This window comes from Sinocyclocheilus grahami, unplaced genomic scaffold, assembly GCF_001515645.1.
Source record: "Sinocyclocheilus grahami isolate Dianchi unplaced genomic scaffold, SAMN03320097.WGS_v1.1 scaffold209.1, whole genome shotgun sequence".
NCBI classification, from domain to species: Eukaryota; Metazoa; Chordata; class Actinopteri; order Cypriniformes; family Cyprinidae; genus Sinocyclocheilus; species Sinocyclocheilus grahami.
Window position 1 is genome coordinate 1,279,858 of NW_015505388.1, and position 19,249 is coordinate 1,299,106.

The window sequence follows — 19,249 nt, forward strand, 5'->3', positions numbered from 1 at the left end:
AACATGGGTTGATTTTCACATTGGTCTGAACAAAAATAGCAGAAGGGCTTATTAAAAATGCAAAATTATTCTCTGCCAGCAGGAAGCGCTTTCGGAACGGCATAAATAAAGCATTTCCCCGGTAACGGCTGTACACAAAGCAGCACAACACGTGACTTTGAAACGTGCAGCTCTCATTTTTATTTAATTAAATCATAGCCTTTTAAAGTTTATTCGTCACATTAAGCCATATCGCAATTCTTGTCTTACCAGCGTCCCCAAATTTAAGACCTCCTGAAATCATAATTAATACTTTCTTATACTAATTAAGACTTTTCATGGCCTTAAATTTGATTAAACTAAATTTAAGACTTTAAGGACCCGTCAACTTTCCTAATTTTTGAGAATTGCATTGTTTTTCACTCACTGAAAGTTTCATCTGTTTGCGCGCCGCTCTCTTCACTGCACATCTGAATGTAGCAACAGTAAACTCTAGTAGCAACCCGTGGCGCCATATGACCCAAACGGCTCTACTGAGCTTACCTTGATGTGCTTGATATAAATTTGATTTTGTTAGAAAATAGCGTTTAGCATTTATTTATTTCATTATGTCAAAAGTCTTGTGTTATGTGGCAAATTATGTGGTTCGGATGGTCCTCCAGTTGGCGACCCCTGATCTAGAGGGAAGGAGCTTAGTTGATTAAAGATTCCTCTCTTTTTTTGGTGTCTAATTTTATTGATCTTTCAAATATAACAGAAAACATATTGTAACTTTCAAAATCGAAACATCCTTTCCGGTCCAAAAGACCACTTACTGAAACTTTAATATGACATAATTCTACAGTTTTAACTTTCAATCAGGGGTGATAGTGAGGGTGAGAATTGTTGGTAAGATTAAAAGTAGAAAAATTGGAAAATCTGATTCTTCAAAGCGTGTGAGATCAGTGGGAGACAAATATGGCATGGAACGGAGTGAAATTAATTAAAATAGTCTCTGCTATGATTCAGAATGCAAGGGACTTACTTGGGGGCTTTTTGCATTATTTTTACTTCCACTTGAAGTACAGAACTGAGAAAAATTAAGAGGGAATGAGTCAAAAAGAGCTCATGCATGAGAAAATGAGACTGGGGTGATGTCAGCCTCACTAATTCTGAATGTCAGGTCAACAGTGTGTGTGGGGGGCAGAAAAGAGAAAAAACTCGAGAGAGGAGGGAGGCACCAGCAGGTACTAGCTGTCAAATTCCAGCATGACCTTGCCCTTGATGCTTTTCTCACACTCTCTTAATTGCACACAAGATAGTACGAGATGAGCAGGTGAGAAAAAAGAACAAAGTTTGTGTCTCTACACACTGAATGCCATGTTTACTTAATGTTACTAAAGTCTATTACATTTTGTTTTTAATTAAGAAAAATTTAAGGGTTTTAGGAATGCAGCCATCAGACATAAAGCACAATAATAAACTAAACTAAATTTGTATATTAACGTTCAAAGGTTTGGGGTCAGTAAGATTTATTATTTTTTTTTAATGAAAGAAGTTAATATTTTTATACAGCATGGATGCATTAAAATTGATTAAAAAGTGATAATAAATTTTTTTTTTTTCATTGATTAAAATTATTTTTTTCTTTCAAATAAATACTGTTCTTTTGAACTTTCTATTCATTAAAGAATCCTTAAAATATATCATGGTTGTCAAAAAGATATTAAGCAGAACAACTGTTTTCAACACTGATGATAATCTTTATTTAGCACCAAATCAGCAAGGTGTGACACTGAAGACTGGAGTAATGGCTGCTGAAAATTCAGCTTTGCCATCACAGGAATAAATTACATTTTAAAATATATTTAAATAGAAAACGGTTATTTTAAATTGTAATCATATTTCAAGATTTTTATTTTTAATCAAATAAATGCAGACTTGGTGAGAATAAGAGACTTCTTTAAAAAACATTTTAAACTAACTCACTCTCTATCACTTTCTTTCAGGCCTTACTTCAGACTCATGACGTTGTGGCCCATGAGGTGTACAGTGACGAGGCACTGAGGGTCACCCCACCCCCCACATCACCATATCTCAACGGAGACTCACCTGATAGCACGAACGGAGACATGGACATAGAGAATGTTACACGAGTGCGCCTAGTTCAGTTCCAGAAGAACACAGATGAACCAATGGTATGAGTTACAACTTTACTGTACATTTACACACACACGTATATAAACCTACAGACTTTTATGCATAGCATGAACATGACATCAGTTTCTAGTGGTTATGATCCCCCACTTTCAAAGTGTGCAAATGCTAGTGCTGCACATCAGATATCCTGTGTTGTCATCCTGAGATGATGGTGGTCTTGATTAAGCTCTCATAGCGGTTGAAATGTATTTCCACATGTTAGTCAAACTTCCTGAAAGCTTCGTTCGCATCACTGTGGCTTTAAATGAGTTTGTGGGCACTGTTTCAGGGCATCACGTTGAAAATGAACGACTTGAACCATTGCATCGTGGCAAGAATAATGCATGGAGGAATGATCCACAAACAAGGTACATGCACCAGATCGGTTTTCCTTCAAAATCCATTATCTTCACCCAACGCTGCTATATTGAGATCCACTATCCTTCCATCTCTCCTGTATTTCCATTATCTCCATAAACACTTCACAAATCCCTCAACCTCAAGTCTCCTAGAACTTGGCAGCAGTGTGACACTGACGTACAAGCCTTACCCACATGCCACACACACATGCCATCAACAAGTATCTCCTACATGCATCCTGCAAGCGGGACAAGCTTATATTAATTAAGATCTCATGCAGTTAAAGTAGTTAAGTTTTCAATTTATGAAGGTTGTAAGACTAGCGATGTTTATTGACGCATTTAACATGTTGCTTTGTAACAAATCAGGAACTTTGCATGTTGGAGACGAGATCCGGGAGATCAACGGCATAAGTGTAGCAAATCAAACGGTGGAGCAGCTTCAGAAGATGCTTGTGAGTAGGAACATAGCATATTTCCAGCTGTGCCCCTCTTAAAAGAAAGTTTACCCAAAAATTAAAATTTTGTTACCATTTAATCACCCTCATGTTGTTTGAATTATGATTTTTAATCTTTCATGGAGGTACCTAGCAAAATGTCCAGACTCACAGACGGCAACTAGTGGCGACTGTCTCTAAAATTGTGTTCCATTTGAACATTAGTGCCCTGCAAAGTGGACTTCACAGGGCATTCCAACAACTGTAAAGTGGAATGGGTGTAAAGTGTGTGTGAGACAACCGTTACAATGCAGCTATCATCATTACAGTTAAATAAGAAAAAAGACACATCTAAAATAACCAAATTGTGTTTGATCAGACATGTATCACTCTGATTAATGCAGAATAACACAGAGACTCTTTATTATATACTTTTTCCATTTGTATTCCTTGAAAAAAAGAACGTGATGAGTAGATGACAAAATTTCATTGGAGTCTCTTAAACAGGCATTAAACTTTGCTACCATTATGCAGACATAATCCAGTAAAAATGCCCTTTTTTAATAATTAGCTTTTTCTTTATCTTTTGACAGCGAGATATGAGAGGCAGCATCACCTTTAAGATTGTGCCAGGCTACCGCATACAGCAGTCATCCTGTGAGGTAATGGCCTCTGTGGCCTTTGCACTGTCCCCTGCTCTGTCTCTGCCAGTCTCCTCTCTCTGCAGTGCTTGTCTCCCTGGCCTATCATGGCCTTTTGTGGTGGGGTTTGATTGCCGTGGATTCTTGTGTGACTAACTGCCTGCCTGATGGCTGTGTGTTAACGCTTTTCTCCCCAAAAGCCTCCATCCTGCTGGACCAAAAGGCCTGGCTCAGACACTACCGCACACCAATTTCACAACCAAGATACCGGAACCCTTGCTTACGTATTGCCAGTGTTGAGGGAAGTTTAGATGTACAATGTGAGAATGTTTTACAAGCTGTTCATAAACAGTTTTGCAGCATTATTCGCAATTTAAAAGTGAATCTGTACCATGTTGATTACAGAAATAAATTTTTTATAACACTCACCTTCCATATCACACTACTACTGAGAGGATGTTGGCATTAAAGTGGTCAGTTTTCACTTGGAGTACCTTCACACAGTAAATCTTCGAAGGAAGATGTTTACATGTAGACAATTGCGTTGGCTCCCTCTTTTGTTGGGAAGCTGCAATGCGGTCTGATGATCTGTAGCATTACCATGCTTTAAAAATGTCTTTTTATTAACTTTAATCTCAAGCAAATCTTTTGGTTTCCCTTACACGATGTCCCCTATTTCTTACCGCAGTGTTGGCTAGTGTCCGTTTGCTCTGCTGTTTCGCTGACCTCTGTATCTTATTACAGAAAGAATCCCCCTCCACCTCCAGACAGTCCCCTGCTAATGGCCATTCCAGCATTAACAGTTCTATCTTGGTAAGGATCCCAGGCAACCTCAAATAACGACCCCCTTCCCACCCCCCAACAATCTCCTAATGTTGTTTGTGATTATTTAACCCCCGTTCTTGCAATCATACCCTCTTAATTTGCACCAGATGTTATTCAATTTGATTAATGTCCAGTTTTATGGTTTTGTTTTGTTTTTCCAGTTAGTTTTTTTATATATTTCACTAGAATATTTTAATCTCAATACACAAATAACACAAATGCAAAGACTGAACAAGACGGAGTTTCCTAGTTTCCGTTATCTCAGTTCACAAATTGGTGTGCTCTGTGCTGCTGTAGCTCACTCACTCTGACTGCCAGTGTGATTACAATTTGTGGTCCCAGGCACACTGTACAGTGGACGTGGGATCTGCCGTTATACTTTTTAATTAAATATTGCTCTTTGTTAGTGCAAGTGACGTATTTTGGCTGACAGCAAGCACAATGATTAGGCCAAACTCATTGGAGGCATGCAAAGGATTCCTAGCATAAAAAGCATGCATACTTCTAACAAAATGCAGTGAGATCTACATTAGCACTGCATATGAACTATATATATATATAAATGGATATATTCTTAAAAAATGTTCTAAGCAGAAAAATATGTAATTAATAAAATATATATATTTTTAATATTTATTAAAATATTCCTATTATATATCAACATAAATAAGTACTGTAATACATAATAATAATTAATAAATATTTGCTCAATAAATTATTTCATTGAAATGTTCTTGCAATTAGTTAAATATAAGATAAGCTGCTTTTTCTTTATACTAATGTAATTCTCTTTTCAGTAAAATTCGATTACATTCAGTAAATATATATTGTCACTGGCCAAAATTTGAAATAATAACATTTGCTAATATCGCCCACCCCTGAAATGGACTCAGTGGGACCCTCTTGCTGTTCTTCATAGAGGAGGGTTAGTCTCCACCTCATGAACATGCTTGAATGTAGTGTGGTGCTGAAGCTGCTTGCTTGCTCCTTGCTTTCTTGTGTGTTGCTGTTCAGAGATTTATCCTCAACAGCCCTTCTTCTCTTTTTAACACATGCATACACACAAAATGAAGTAACATTTGTGTTCCTCCCTTGTGGAGATAGCATTGCTCCCAGTGTTTTTAATCAGAATTTATGATGTAATGTTATGTTTTGTTGAATGTATATTACTTTTAATAGTTATTTAGTTGTTTCATGAGTCAATGTCTGCCTTTCCTTTGTAAATGGTCAGTCTCTCTTTTACTGCTGGGCTTTGCTTTACAGGACTTGCCGTTAACCATCCAGCCAAAAGGACGCCAGGTGAATAGAACATCCATCAGTCTTACCACCCTCTATTGACTAGCGCTTTTCCATACTGCTTTTGTGCTTGAGATTGAATGAACAAGTTAGTGATTCACCGCTATTAACATCCTGCTTTCTCAATCAGTTCTTGCATTAACACCATTCACCATCTGACATTGTGATTTTTACATTAGCAATAGTGTTTAGCTGCTCTACAGACAGACTGACTTGCAGGTTGTAGTGTTATTGCATTACATAACAACAAGACTCTAAATGCAAAGGACTGGTTATTAATGCCTTTTTTTGTAATTACTAAAAAAAGTTTAAATAAATTTCAAGGGCATTATCATTTTAACATAGATTTTTAGTCTTACAGATGGGTTATTCTATGCATTGAACCAGTTGAGAAAATATCAAAAACAAGCTTTGAATTAAATGTAACAATTTAGTAGAATTTTACCTCTATTCCATTTTAAAATAAATAAGTTTATTAAATAAATTAAATTATTAATTTATATTTATTTATTAAGGAAGTTCAATTATTGTGTTGTGACGAGTGTCCTCACAGACAGTAGATTACACTAAAGACTATAACAGCTAAGAGATGAAGATACGAAAAAGACCGTTTTCTCGTAAATACCCATTTGAACCGACTTTTTAGACAGTATATCAACTCTAAGACTGTTTTTCTTTTTTTAATGCATTATTCCAAATAAACCATAAAACTGTTGGCACAGAATGTCCTAACTTTTATTCGCACTCTGTAAGACTTTTAGCTTTGTTAAAGAATGGATCAGGTATTCCAGATCGGTGTCTCTTTCTTATCCTAACCCCATGCAGTCTCATGCTTCTCTACTGGCCCTGGGCTACAGAGTGGTGTGTGTTTCCTCTCACATCCCATCTAGATTACCCTGCAAATCAACAAAGCTGACAACATGAGGGATCAAAGAGCCCATCGCAATTTGTTTTGGTAATTTCTAGTCCTCGCCTTGAAGCACTGTGTCCTGATAGGATGAAAAGTAGAAAGGGAGACAGGCAATCAGCAGAGGGCGCCATCTGCCAGCACGGTCCATCTGTGTTGGCTGAAGGACGTCACTGAGTGATGGAAATTATGTACTGTTACAAGTGATGAGAACACAGTGACGTGACTGACTTCACCACCCTGCTTTGTTCCTTTTTATCAACCCATGACTTTTCCAAACGTTAGCCTTTATAGATGCATTCTTCATCTCACCAACCCGTATCACACTGCTGTACTAATGCCACCACAGTGTCATGATATTGCATGATGTTTGTAATACTCTCATGCCCTAGATCTCCAGACCTCCAATCAAGGATAAATTTTCCATCAAGGTAAGATTTTAAAGAATGAGCCCAATCCACAGCAAGTACTCAAAAACAATTACATCATCAGTGTGATTCTTTGAAAATATAACGTTAAGCTTTATTTTACAGTGTTTGTACTTATTGGCCCCTTTCAGTCAATTCTATGTCATTTCTTTTTAATCCGGGAGTCACACACCACTCTACCCTCAGACTGCAGTTCGGTACTCTACTGCACTAAAGGTCCACCGAGGACTCCGTCACATAACTCACTCTCTTACATACTTAAATGCATCATCTGTTTGCCGTCATGCTCAGACTTCATAGCGTGCTGCTTCAGCCACGCATGCTTCTCATTGCAACCAAAACTTGTACCCTGACCTGCAGCTGTACCTTGACCTCCTCTTGTACACTGACCTCTATCAGTCAGTCCTTTCCTTTGCGATGTCTGTGTCACTGTAGGGCATTTCTGACTTCCACTGACCATGTCTCTTCTCAGATCTTTGTACGGGCACAGTTTGAGTATGATCCGGTGAAGGATGACCTCATCCCCTGTAAAGAGGCAGGGATTCGCTTCAGGGTGGGTGACATAATCCAGATTATCAGCAAAGATGACCATAACTGGTGGCAAGGCAAGCTGGAAAACACCAAGAATGGCACGGCGGGACTGATTCCCTCACCTGAACTTCAGGAGTGGTGAGTTTGGTTCTTTCCAGAAGATTGTGATTGGCTGTTGCTGAGGGTAGAGGGAAAGAAGATACAGTACAACGCAAGTGGCTCTCAATACAATTTAAAAGTACTCAAAGATGTACTATCATCAAGGCTAACAGATATGCTGCACGCTAATGTTAATCTAATTGATCTTTTGTTTGTTTTGTTCTAGGAGGGTGGCTTGTATAGCCATGGAGAAAACCAAGCAAGAACAGCAGGCAAGCTGTACTTGGTTTGGCAAGAAAAAAAAGCAGTACAAAGACAAATACCTAGCAAAGCACAACGCAGGTAGAGTTTCCGATGGGTTTTCTGCACCTTTCCTCTCTGTTCATACAGGCACCAGCTACATACTGGTCAATCAGCTCTTTCTTATTAGTGATCTGATTAGTAATCTTTATGTGCCCCATAAGCAAGAGTAAAATCAAATAGTAAGTTTACTGATGTGGGTGTATGATGTCACACAAAAATAGCGGCTCCCAGGGAGATGTACACAATTATTGATTAGCGATAAACATTCACTTTTAAGAACGTTACTGCCTTTTTAGCAAATGTTTGTACAGACAAGTGTAGGAAATGCAAAAGGGTCATTCATAAAATGGCTGCCTTTTCTAGTTTGAGAAGTACATTTTGTAAGATTTTAATCATTCTATCAGATAAATGTTGCATTGTGCCATCTTAAGTAAAGAAAAACATTGTCATAATTATACAATATATGTCATATATTGTTTTATATTATATATTAAAATGTATTTAGCTTGAGATGTACAGTATTTACAAAGTATATTCTAAAGTTTGGGGTCAGTAAGATTAAAAAAACTAATATTTTTCTATTTCACATAAATGTGGTTCTTTTGAACTTTCAGACAGAAACAATCAGAATCCTGGAAAATATGTTAAATTAGAAAATTGTAATAATATTTCACAAAATTACTGTTTTTACTGTATTTTATGGATTAAGAGACTTATGAAAATCAAAACCATTAAAAAAAATCTTACTGTCCCCCAAACTTTTGAGCAGTAGTGTTTGTCTTCAAAAGGATTTTCAGTTTTTCCATTTAATTTGACATTTGTAACTATTGTGCTCAAGTTGACATTACACTCTTTTAAAAAGAGAATTTAATGCTGGTATTTGAATGAATTGAAATATCTACTTTTAAATTTTCAGTTGTTTACTACACAAAAACCATAGGAACAGGGTTGGCTTTTTTCAGTCTCTTACTGACAAACATATCAAAACAAAATAAAGTAATAAAAAAGAGACCATAACTCATACAAGATCCGCTTTATAGAAGTACCTGGTAAATTCTACTCTTTAGCCCAATTCAGACGGTAATTGTTTCTCATGGGGACGTAAGCTATTTTCAACATTTACAGGGGTTAGTCGGTGATTTTATTGCCATCCAAATCCAGAATGTCTGTGTTTTTCTTCCACCACCTGTGTAAAAAAATCGCCGGCTGAAATAGAAGGTCGTGTGGCAATTTAATTGCTGTCCAAATCCACATCTCAAGAAATTGATTCAAAATTCAATGTTTAAATCCTTTTTGACCACTGCCGAATACCGTACAGTAACTGTTGCACTTCCCTGTAATTTGCATGCATATTTATTACTGAAATGCTTGAAAGTATACAAGAACAATATTTCATAAATGCTCCACCACAGCGAGTGGCAGCTGTTAAGAACAAATAGAAAAAAAAAGAAAAGCACATAAACATTTGATTTGGTCCTTATGGCAGCAACAGGCATGCAATACAATTTTAAAATATGTATTATATACAACTATATGCATAAAAATATAAACCTAGCAGCGTTATGTTTACCTTACATAAATATGAGGTTGCAATAAGTTATTTCTGCTAATCTCCACATTTTTAATGACATCCATAATTTTGAGAGATAAATGCAAGACCGAAAACCATTTTAACTATAGTGTCTATTTTCAGATTTTTATACTGGAGATTTAATAATCAAATAATAGGATATTATTAAATCTGAATTTATTCTCATTATTCTGAGCATATGACATTTTATTTACAGCAGAATGACATTTTATTTACAACCATGTGACTGAGCACGTGAGCAGCACGTTCCCGAGTTCGTAGGATCACAGAACTTGCTTCTCTACTAAATCTGCATCTGAATGCATGAGTTTTAACGCTGAGGTGCCATGTAAATTTATTCTACAGACATCCACATGAAAAATTAGCTTTTGTTGACGATCAAATTCTACAATTTCTGTTTTATTTTTTTTCTACATCATTACTGTTGTCAGATATTCAGAAACAGTATACAGTATGATAAGAAGCACAAGAGAACACTATGTCGTTGATGGCCATTGCTAACTCAGTCCAGGAGGAACACTGTCAGGACGAATGCATGTATGTCTTTTTTATGTCGTGACAGTCTATAATTAGTATTATGTTTATATTCCTGCTTTTCAGTGAAAGCAGACTCATAGGAAGGTTGTCAGCAGTTGTTGCAAGAAACGTCTTCATTGAATGTTTCAGACTGTAGTTCAGAGGCTGTAGGGAGTGTTTTTTTGTGTGTCTAGTGGTAGGTATGGGCAGGTAACAGGGCCCTGTGCTGTCTAGCTCAAATAACCAGAGTTCGTGACTGCAGCATTTCCACAAATAGCAGGGTGACTTGTGCCAATACATAGCCAAGTAGCTATGTGTCTGATTCTGCCTGCTCTTCCTGAACCAATCAGTCTCTTAAAGGGGTCCTATTATGCTTTTTCACTTTTTTAATTTTAGTCAGTGTGTAGTGTGTATGTTTGGGCATAAAAAAAGATCTAAAAAGTTACAAATCCCAAAGTTCACTCCAAAGGGAGATATTTAGTTCATAGAAAAGAATGTATTCGAATGTTAAAAACGTGTCGCAACGCTGCGCTTCTCGTCCGGTGTGCGACCGCCTGAAACGCTGTTTTTTTTTCACTTCCGAAAGCGGATGATGTCAGGAAACAGTGGTTGCAATTTACTTTTTAACTCTGTTCCTGAGCATTATAACCCCAATTTGTTATTGTGTGCTGCGCATTTTACTGAGGACAGCTTCCACATCACAAGTGAGAAGTGCCGGATTCCCAAAAGCTTTTGTTGAAAGACAGAGCAAGAGGCGGGGCAGTACTGAAACACCGTCTAAGCTGTTCGCCAATCACAACGCGCTGGGACAGCTAACCAATCACACATCACATTTTGTTTTTCGGAAGGCGGACCTTCATCAAAGCCGGAACTAATCGAGCCGTTTGTCCCAGCCTGGGGAGAAAGGTATTTTAATAATGTAAATTATGTGAAGAATAATGCGTTTTTCGAACCACCAAGCATGAGAGCATGTTCTAGTACACCCCCAAAACAAAATCAAGACTTTGTAAAAGAGCATAATAGGACCCCTTTAAGAGTGCTCCAGAATCTTTCATTTTGCTTCAAGTACCAAAGGGGCTCATTAAAGCCAGCCACAGTGGAAACCTGGGTCGTTATCGCTGATGAGCACACCTGCATATGTAAACTACTATGCAACAAGTGTGTTTATGCGTGTGTTCTCATGGGCAACGCGAAGGCCGTAAGTGAGACGCCCACATTTTCAGTAAGAGTTTGTGGTTGCTGGTAAAGGGCCAGGGGAGAGAAAAAGCGGAACTCGTATGTTACTTATGTGAACGGATTAAGTTCATGTCTTCATCATGGCTTCAGGTCCAAACCAACACACAGACCTCCACTGAAGATGCACCTGTATATGTGCTCTTGGATGTACTCTGAGATAAATTTTACAACCTCTATATAAATCAATCCTGAAATTATGAAAGGTGGCAATTATATGATCTCATTGGAAGCATGGTGAACCCCACCGCATTTAACATCTTATATAAGCAAGTCATTTAGGTCCTGCAGTCTGTAATATTAGCAAACACAGGGTCAGGTTACTATCTTCGAACACACAGGATGTTAAACGACGCCATCGTTCCTTCTTGTCAAGATTTCCCCAATGGTGTGGAATAGATTAAAAGTGAATTTGTTAGTTCAGTGATGAAGACTCCACTAAATCATAAAGCCAGAAGCATGTTCTGTGCAAGTATGTGAATTTAAACTCTTAGCTACACTACCTTGTTTTCACATTGTTGCATTATGCAGTGTTTCTGAACACAATTTATGATGCAAGAACACTATCATTCAAAAGTTTGTGGTCAGTAAGATTTCTTTTAACAAATAAATGAATGCTTTTATTAAGTAAAAAAAAAAAAAAAAAAAAGCTCATTAAATTGTGACAGTAAAACGTTTTAAACAAAGATTTCTATTGCGGTTTCCAAAAAATTATGCAGCACAACTGCTTTCGACATTAATAATAATGTTTTAGAAATGTAGAAATGTTTCTTAAGCAACAAATCAGGATATTAGAATTAATTCTGAAGGATCATGTGACACTGTAGACTAGAGTAATGGCTGCTGAAAAATCGGGTTCGCCATCACAGGAATAAATTATATTTTAGAATATATTAAAGGGTTAGTTCACCCCAAAATGAAAATTCTGTCATTAATTACTCACCCTCATGTTGTTCCAAACCCGTAAGACATTCGTTCATCTTCGGAGCACGAATTAAAATATTTTTGATGAAATGTGAGAGCTCTCAGACCCTGCATAGACAGCAACGCAACTGTAATGTTCCCAGGTCCAGAAACATAGTAACAGAGGTGTAAAGATTACCTAAAAACCATACTTGAGTAAAAGTACAGATACCTTACAGTGAAAATTACTTCACTACACGTTACAAGTCACCAATTCCAAAACAACTTGAGTAAAAGTCTTAGAGTATCTGATTTTAACAGTACTTAAGCATTTTACTTATACTAAATATAGGCTCAAAGATGCACTAGCCAAAGAGACATGCCAGTGATAAACTGTAACATTGTTGTGGAGAAGCTGCGGAAAACAGTCAGAGGCAAGGATCTATGTGCAGGTATTTCATGGAAAAATTAGAACAAACAATAAGGCAAAAACCAAAGGGAACAAAGAACAGAATGACTGGCAAACAGACAACCATTACATTCAACAACTCACAAAGAACTAAAGAAACACTATGGCTATATAAACACACAGGGGGCTAACAAGCTTAACAAGATAACAAGACACACCTGGGGAGACTAATCAAGGGGAACCAATGAACAAACAGACTACAAACTGACTACAAACACCACGGGAGACGGGAAGTGACAAAAGTCCAGGGCAAGGCACAGAGAGCATGAAACAAAAACAAGAAAGAGTTGATTTGTAGGGGGAGCAATCGCGTTTATTTTCTAAAACCAAAATAAAACTGAACACAAAACAAACAATATTTTTCAAAAAGGTCTATTCAGTATAATGGATAAATAAAATAATGTTAAGTAAAATTAAAAAGCTGAAGCTTTCTTGCAGTGGATGTGCTGGTTTGGGCCTCATTGCCGGCTGCAGTCATGTCCTCATCTCATATATAAAACACCTGTGATTCACAAATACTTGCTAAGGAACTTGCATTAACATAAAGTAGCCTTGTTGACAAGTTTGGGTGAGTAAGGGCAAAATGCACAAGATGCAGTACTTTCAGTGACCTGTAATAGGCAGAATCACGTCTTTTGTAGCAGAAATAAGCTGCTGCAGAAAAAGCTAGGTCCATGCAAAATGTAATGTGTAACTGTAACACTGATTTCAAATGTAGTGGAGTAAAGAGTACAGATACTCATTCAAAAATGTAGTGAAGTAAAGAGTAAAAGTTGCTAATATCTTTGATACTCAGTACAACTACAAGATACTAAAGTACAGTAATTAATTACATTTACTACAATACTTTACACCTCTGCATAGTAAGGATATCGGTAAAACAGTCCATGTGACATCAGTGGCTCAACTTCAGTTTTGCGACGCTACGAGAATACTTTTTGAGCGCAAAAAAAAACAAAAATAAAAAATGTTTCAACAATTCTTCTCCCCCGAGTTACGTCTTCCGGCATTTTGGAGAGTACCCAAGAGTGTAACTGACGTAATCAGCGTTGTTTACGTTCGGAGGAGAAAGCGTGCGCATGAACGTAATCTGCGTAATCAGCGTTGTTTATGCTTAGGGGTAAGTGTGCGTATGTGTTGTGATACTCTAAAATGGTGGAAGACGTAACTCGGGGGAGAAGAATTGAGTAAATTGTTATTTTTGTTTTTTTTTGTATTGTTTTTACTGTATTTTTGATCAAATAAATGCAGCCTTGCTGAGCATAAAGAGACATCTTTCAAAAACATTTAAAAACCTTACTGACTTAACTTTTGGTGCATGCTTAGAATTCAGAGTGTTTTGGCAAAATATAATTATAAACTTTGATTTATCAATGTACTAATGGCAAAATACTAATGGAAAAATGTATATATATATTTTTTTAAATATTATTTTGATACTTTTCCCCCACAAAACTACACTCACTGGCCACTTTAATAAGTACACCTTGCTAGTACCGGGTTGAACCCCACTTTTGCCTTAATTCTTTGTTGCATAGATTCAGCTGTCTTCTGTGTCTTTCAGGTTAACTAGTGTCATGGCAGTTGTTTTGAACACAGTCACGCTGAGAAAGTTAAAGTTGTCAAAACTGCCAACAGTGTGTCAAGAATGTGTTTGCCAAGCATTTAAATCTGCATTTTCCTACTTGCATAAAGTGTTTCTGGCCTAAGCAGGCCCGACCGTAGATCCGATCAGATCTGGGCTGCTGGAATCACAGTGTTCTCTGAGCACCCAATCACTTAGGTGATCAAATAGGCTGTGTTGAGCATAGCCCCCTCAGCCATCGGCGGCGGGGAGCGCAGATCAGACATAATCCCTCCTGAGCCCAGTGCCCCACTTTAGTGAGTCTGATTTGAGCTCACTCAGCCAGAGAGGCAGGAAATGGGACTCTTCAGGGTATTACGACCTTTTTTCAGGTCTTGTCCAAATTCCTCTAGGATTGTTTAATTGTCTAAAACTTTTTGATTATGTAGGGTTTGTCTAGGCAAGGGGCTTTGTTAGAGTTGTGCTTTGGGCTTTTCCAGCTATAATGCACTGGTTCATATTAGGTTAGGGTGGGAAATAGGAAGCATATGGTTGGGGATTTTCCAATAGTAAGCATTTGTTAAGGAGAATTTTATCTTTGGGAGACTTGGGACAAAAAACAACAACATTGCAGCAACAAGTTTATTAGGAAAATAGACCTCTATTTAAAGACGTGTGTATCTACAGGCCAGGAAGTGCTTCTCTCAGTGTGAAAGCAGAAGGGGGTCAGGCTTAGCTCAATGTGTGTACAATTTTGATGTCCTATTAGCCCCACCCTTTACTCTGTTCCATCCTAGCCATTTCAGCATTGACAGACATGATCTAAATCCACTTTTCATTGTATCGCGTAAAACCTACTAGATTATGTTTGTTTTTATTTTGTCTAAAGCCCTATTCGGACGGTAATTGTTTCTCAGGGGGACGTAAGGGATTTACAGGGGGTAGTTGGTGATTTTAATGCCGTCCGAATCCAGGATGTCTGTGTTTTTCTCTCACCACCCCCGTAAAAATATCCGGCCGAATTACCTACTGTTTTTTGACAAACACCAAGGTCGTGTGCTAATTTAATTGCCGTCCGAATCCACATCTCTGAGTTTACGAGAAGAAATCGATTCAAAATTCAGTGTTTAAACCCTTTTTGAGCACTCCCGAACACCGTAAGGTAACGTTGTAATTCAGTGTAATTTGCATACATATTTATTTCTGAAATGCTGGAAAGTATTTAAAAGAACAATACTTCATAACTGCTCCACCACAGTGACTGGGAGCAGAAAGAGAAGAAAAGCACGTAAACATTCAAAATGGGTCTTTATCACGGCAGCAGCAGGTATGCAATACAACTTTAAAATGTGTATTATAAACAGATATATATCGCGTATAATTATATACAACTATAGCGCGTCTATTTTCCTATTTTTAAACAGGAGATTTAAATAATCAAATAATAAATAGGATTATATATTATAAAATATGCTTGGAATAATAAGAATACATTTTACATAATAAGTATTTTTAAATACATTTTACACAATAATAAGAATACATTTGTAAATAAAATTAATTTTATTTACAGCAGACAATCATATGACTGGCCACGTGAGCAGCGCGTTTCCGGGTTCGTAAGATCACAGAACTCACTCCTCCACTGTGAATAAATCGCCATCCGAATCCATGAATTTTAACACTGAGATGATATGTAAATTAATTTTTACAGATGTCCATATGAGAAACAATTACCGTCCGAATCGGGCTTAAAGGGATAGTTCACCCAAAAATGAAAATTTTATGTTTATCTGCTTACCCCCAGGGCATCCAAGATGTAGGTGACTTTGTTTCTTCAGTAGAACACAAATGGAGATTTTGAACTCCAGCCGTTGCAGTCTGTCAGTCGTTAAACCCTCGTTTCATTTTTGGGTGAACTATCTTTTTAAGACAGATTTGTTCATGCTGCTTGTTTGCACAGTTTGTGCTACATACATGAATGATACATAAAAATCATACAGAAAGATTTGCGTAGTGATTGGATTTACAATTTTCACCTGGCAGATAAAAATTAAACAGATTGAAAAACATAAACAGAACATGCATACACATTCAAAAGTTTGGGATCAGTTTTTTTTTTGTTTTTTTTTAAGAAAATAATGTTTTTATTCATCAAGAGTACTTTAAATTGATCAAAAGTAACAGTGAAGACACTTATAGTGTTACAGAAGATTTCTGTTTCAAATAAATGCTGTTTTTTTAACTTTCTTTTAATAAATGAATCCTTAAAGAAGTGTTGTTAAGCAGCACCTTCAGCTTGAAAAAATATTTTATTTGAAAAAGAAGATTTCTAACATTCTAGCAACCGTATAGCAAGGGTAGCTTTAATGATACAGTGCGATGGTAGAAATGTGTCAGACGGTAGAGAAGTTTATACTGTGGTAGACATGACTGTCATTATCATTTGTTAAGAATAATTTGATCTGCTCTTTGTGTGATAGAATAATAACTGAATATTATTATGTATCTTTCACATATGTCCACGTATGTCATGATGTATAGCGTTACTGTAATAGAACATTACTCATACTGTGACCGCAAATTATAATGCTTTAGCAGATTATCAGAAAAACCTCTTAATTCCACACTTTAATGGCAGCTTTCAGATTCCTGCCTTGATATGCTAGTGCATTGCTGTGAATGTCAGAGGCATGTTTCATTGTTCAGAGCAGCGATGTCTCACACGCTCTGAAAGCGCCCCATCCAGAGCAGCCCGAGCACACGGATGGCCATCATGTCTCTGTGCTTCGAGCATCACAACTTTGGGTGTGCTTGTTGTTGTATTTGCTTACTGATGTTCTGTTAACTGAGCCATAACTCAATGACCCCCTCCCCTGTCCATTTTACATGCTGTCTATCTACCAATGGCCTCTGTGCATGTAAGTAACTGTGTTGCTGTGGCATACAGCCTCTGTGCTTAATTCTCTCTTTCTCTGTCTGTCTGTCTCTCTGTCTCACTCAACGCCTTTGCTGTGGTGATTTTATTAACCCTGAAACCATCTTTTCCTATTAGCAGTGTTGGGGGAGTAACTAGTTACATGTAACAGAATTACGTAATTTAAAGGGGTCATATGATGCGATTTCAAGTTTCCCTTTCTCTTTGGAGTGTTACAAGCTGATTGTGCATAGATAAGATCCCTGAAGTTGCAAAGACAAAATTTTCTGATATTCTTTATCAAAGTTAAGACTCTGCCACGCCCCCCTAAAACGGCTCGTTCTAACACGCCCCCACATATCTACCTCACTATGTGGAAATATTAGCATAATGCCGCCCAAATGTTCACGCAAAGAAAGAAGGCGTGGTTTCAGTAACCGCCGTTAGTGTTGAAGCAGCCATGTCAGGGAGACGCGGTGTGTTTCTAGGCGAAAGCAAAAGCACTTTATTTGGCCTTCCGAAAGTAGATGCATTTAGGAATCTTTAAGATTACTTACAACAGAACAGCAATGCATTTTATGGATGACCGTTTCGTGAACCTAGGAGAGGAGGTAATTCTGAATCAGCTTCTGTTTTGATATTAGTTTAAGTATTTGCTATTGACTGTTCAAATGCGGAGTTTTGCACATCGTGTGCATGCGTGCGTGTGTGCGTGCGCGCGCGAGAGAGAGAGCAGTGTGTGTGTGTGTGTGTGTGTGTGTGTGCGCGAGCGAGAGAGAGAGGGAGCGAGACACATCACAGTGGAGTCAGCTGTCTTAACCGTGGCTTGTGTACTGCACACATACCAGCTTCATCACTGTGTCTGTCACGCGACTCTGTTCCCCTTTCGGGGCTCTGTCTTTACATTTATTTTGAAAGATGAAGCTCGCGATTATGGAAAGGGGCGTTACATTTCCGACGAGTGCTTGCGGTGTTCGGCCAATCACAATGCACTGGGTCAGCTGGCCAATCAGAGCAGACTGCGCTTGTCGGAAGGAGGGACTTTGTAGAAAACGAAGCGTTTGAGAGAGGCGGGGCATAGAGGAACTACAATAATGTACAGTATTTGAAAAATAATGTGTTTTTTGAACATTAAAGCATGTCAACATATTCTGTTACACCAAATACACAAAATAATGATCTTTAAAAAAGCATCATATGACCCCTTTAATTACTAAATAAATGTAACTGTAATCTGTTACAGTTACTGAGAAATAAAAGTGTTATGAAAGGTGCACTAAGCGATTTTTGCCATACGATGTTGATATTTGAAAGCACCAAAACAAACTCGCCCATACCCCAACAGGACCTCGCCCCTATTTTGATAACTCCGCCCCACATGTACGAACACACACCCTGGCAGCGACGATAGCGGAATCTGCTATGCCTGCCAGCCGCAGCATATTCAAGCAAAAGCCAACAAAGCAAAATCAATGTAACTCAACTATCAAGACGCAAAGCAACCTCGGCGTCCGATTCACTTCCACTCCTTCACTTCTCTCCACCACTGGAAAGCTGCTCCAATATTTATGCGGTCTTACCTCTTGCCTGATCGTAACCCTTCTTTTTAATGTTTTGTTCCTCTGAAATGTTCCTCTTTTTTTTATCTGCCATCTCTCGCTATTAATAGTCGATCAACTAATATCCGTCCTGTGCACTCACTAAGTGTTCTCTGCTCCCTATCATTACTAGACACACCCCTAACTGCTGATTGGCTGCGGGTTTGTTTTGTGACTCGGTCCGACACAGTGGTCAAAAGCGTTTTTCAAAAATCGCTTAGTGCACCTTTAAATTACAGTTACTTATGAAAATGTTAACAATTACATCTGACTGTTTTCACACACGTACAGATTTGATTGATGTCTTTCCCAAATTGCATTGACTGCTCTAAAATATGAGACACCAATGTTTGAGGAGTTTAGAAGACAGAATAGGACACATGCTTATTTGATAATTGTTTTATTCCCTATTTGGGTTTATGTATATGCTTTATTTTTTAAGATTAACTGTTTTTTTTCCCATGACTTTGTCAGA

At 37.7% G+C, this 19,249-nt stretch overlaps 1 protein-coding gene across 1 annotated transcript in view; it reads left to right on the forward strand.

The window, feature by feature from the left end:
* Positions 1-19,249, forward strand: part of LOC107595872 (peripheral plasma membrane protein CASK-like) — a 245,711-nt gene that overhangs the window by 222,302 nt on the left and 4,160 nt on the right. Inside the window, exons 18-21 of the mRNA XM_016286457.1 lie at positions 4,339-4,407; positions 5,683-5,718; positions 7,523-7,719; positions 7,907-8,022. Of these exons, the coding sequence (XP_016141943.1) occupies positions 4,339-4,407; positions 5,683-5,718; positions 7,523-7,719; positions 7,907-8,022 (418 nt within the window). The remainder of the gene's footprint in view (positions 1-4,338; positions 4,408-5,682; positions 5,719-7,522; positions 7,720-7,906; positions 8,023-19,249) is intronic.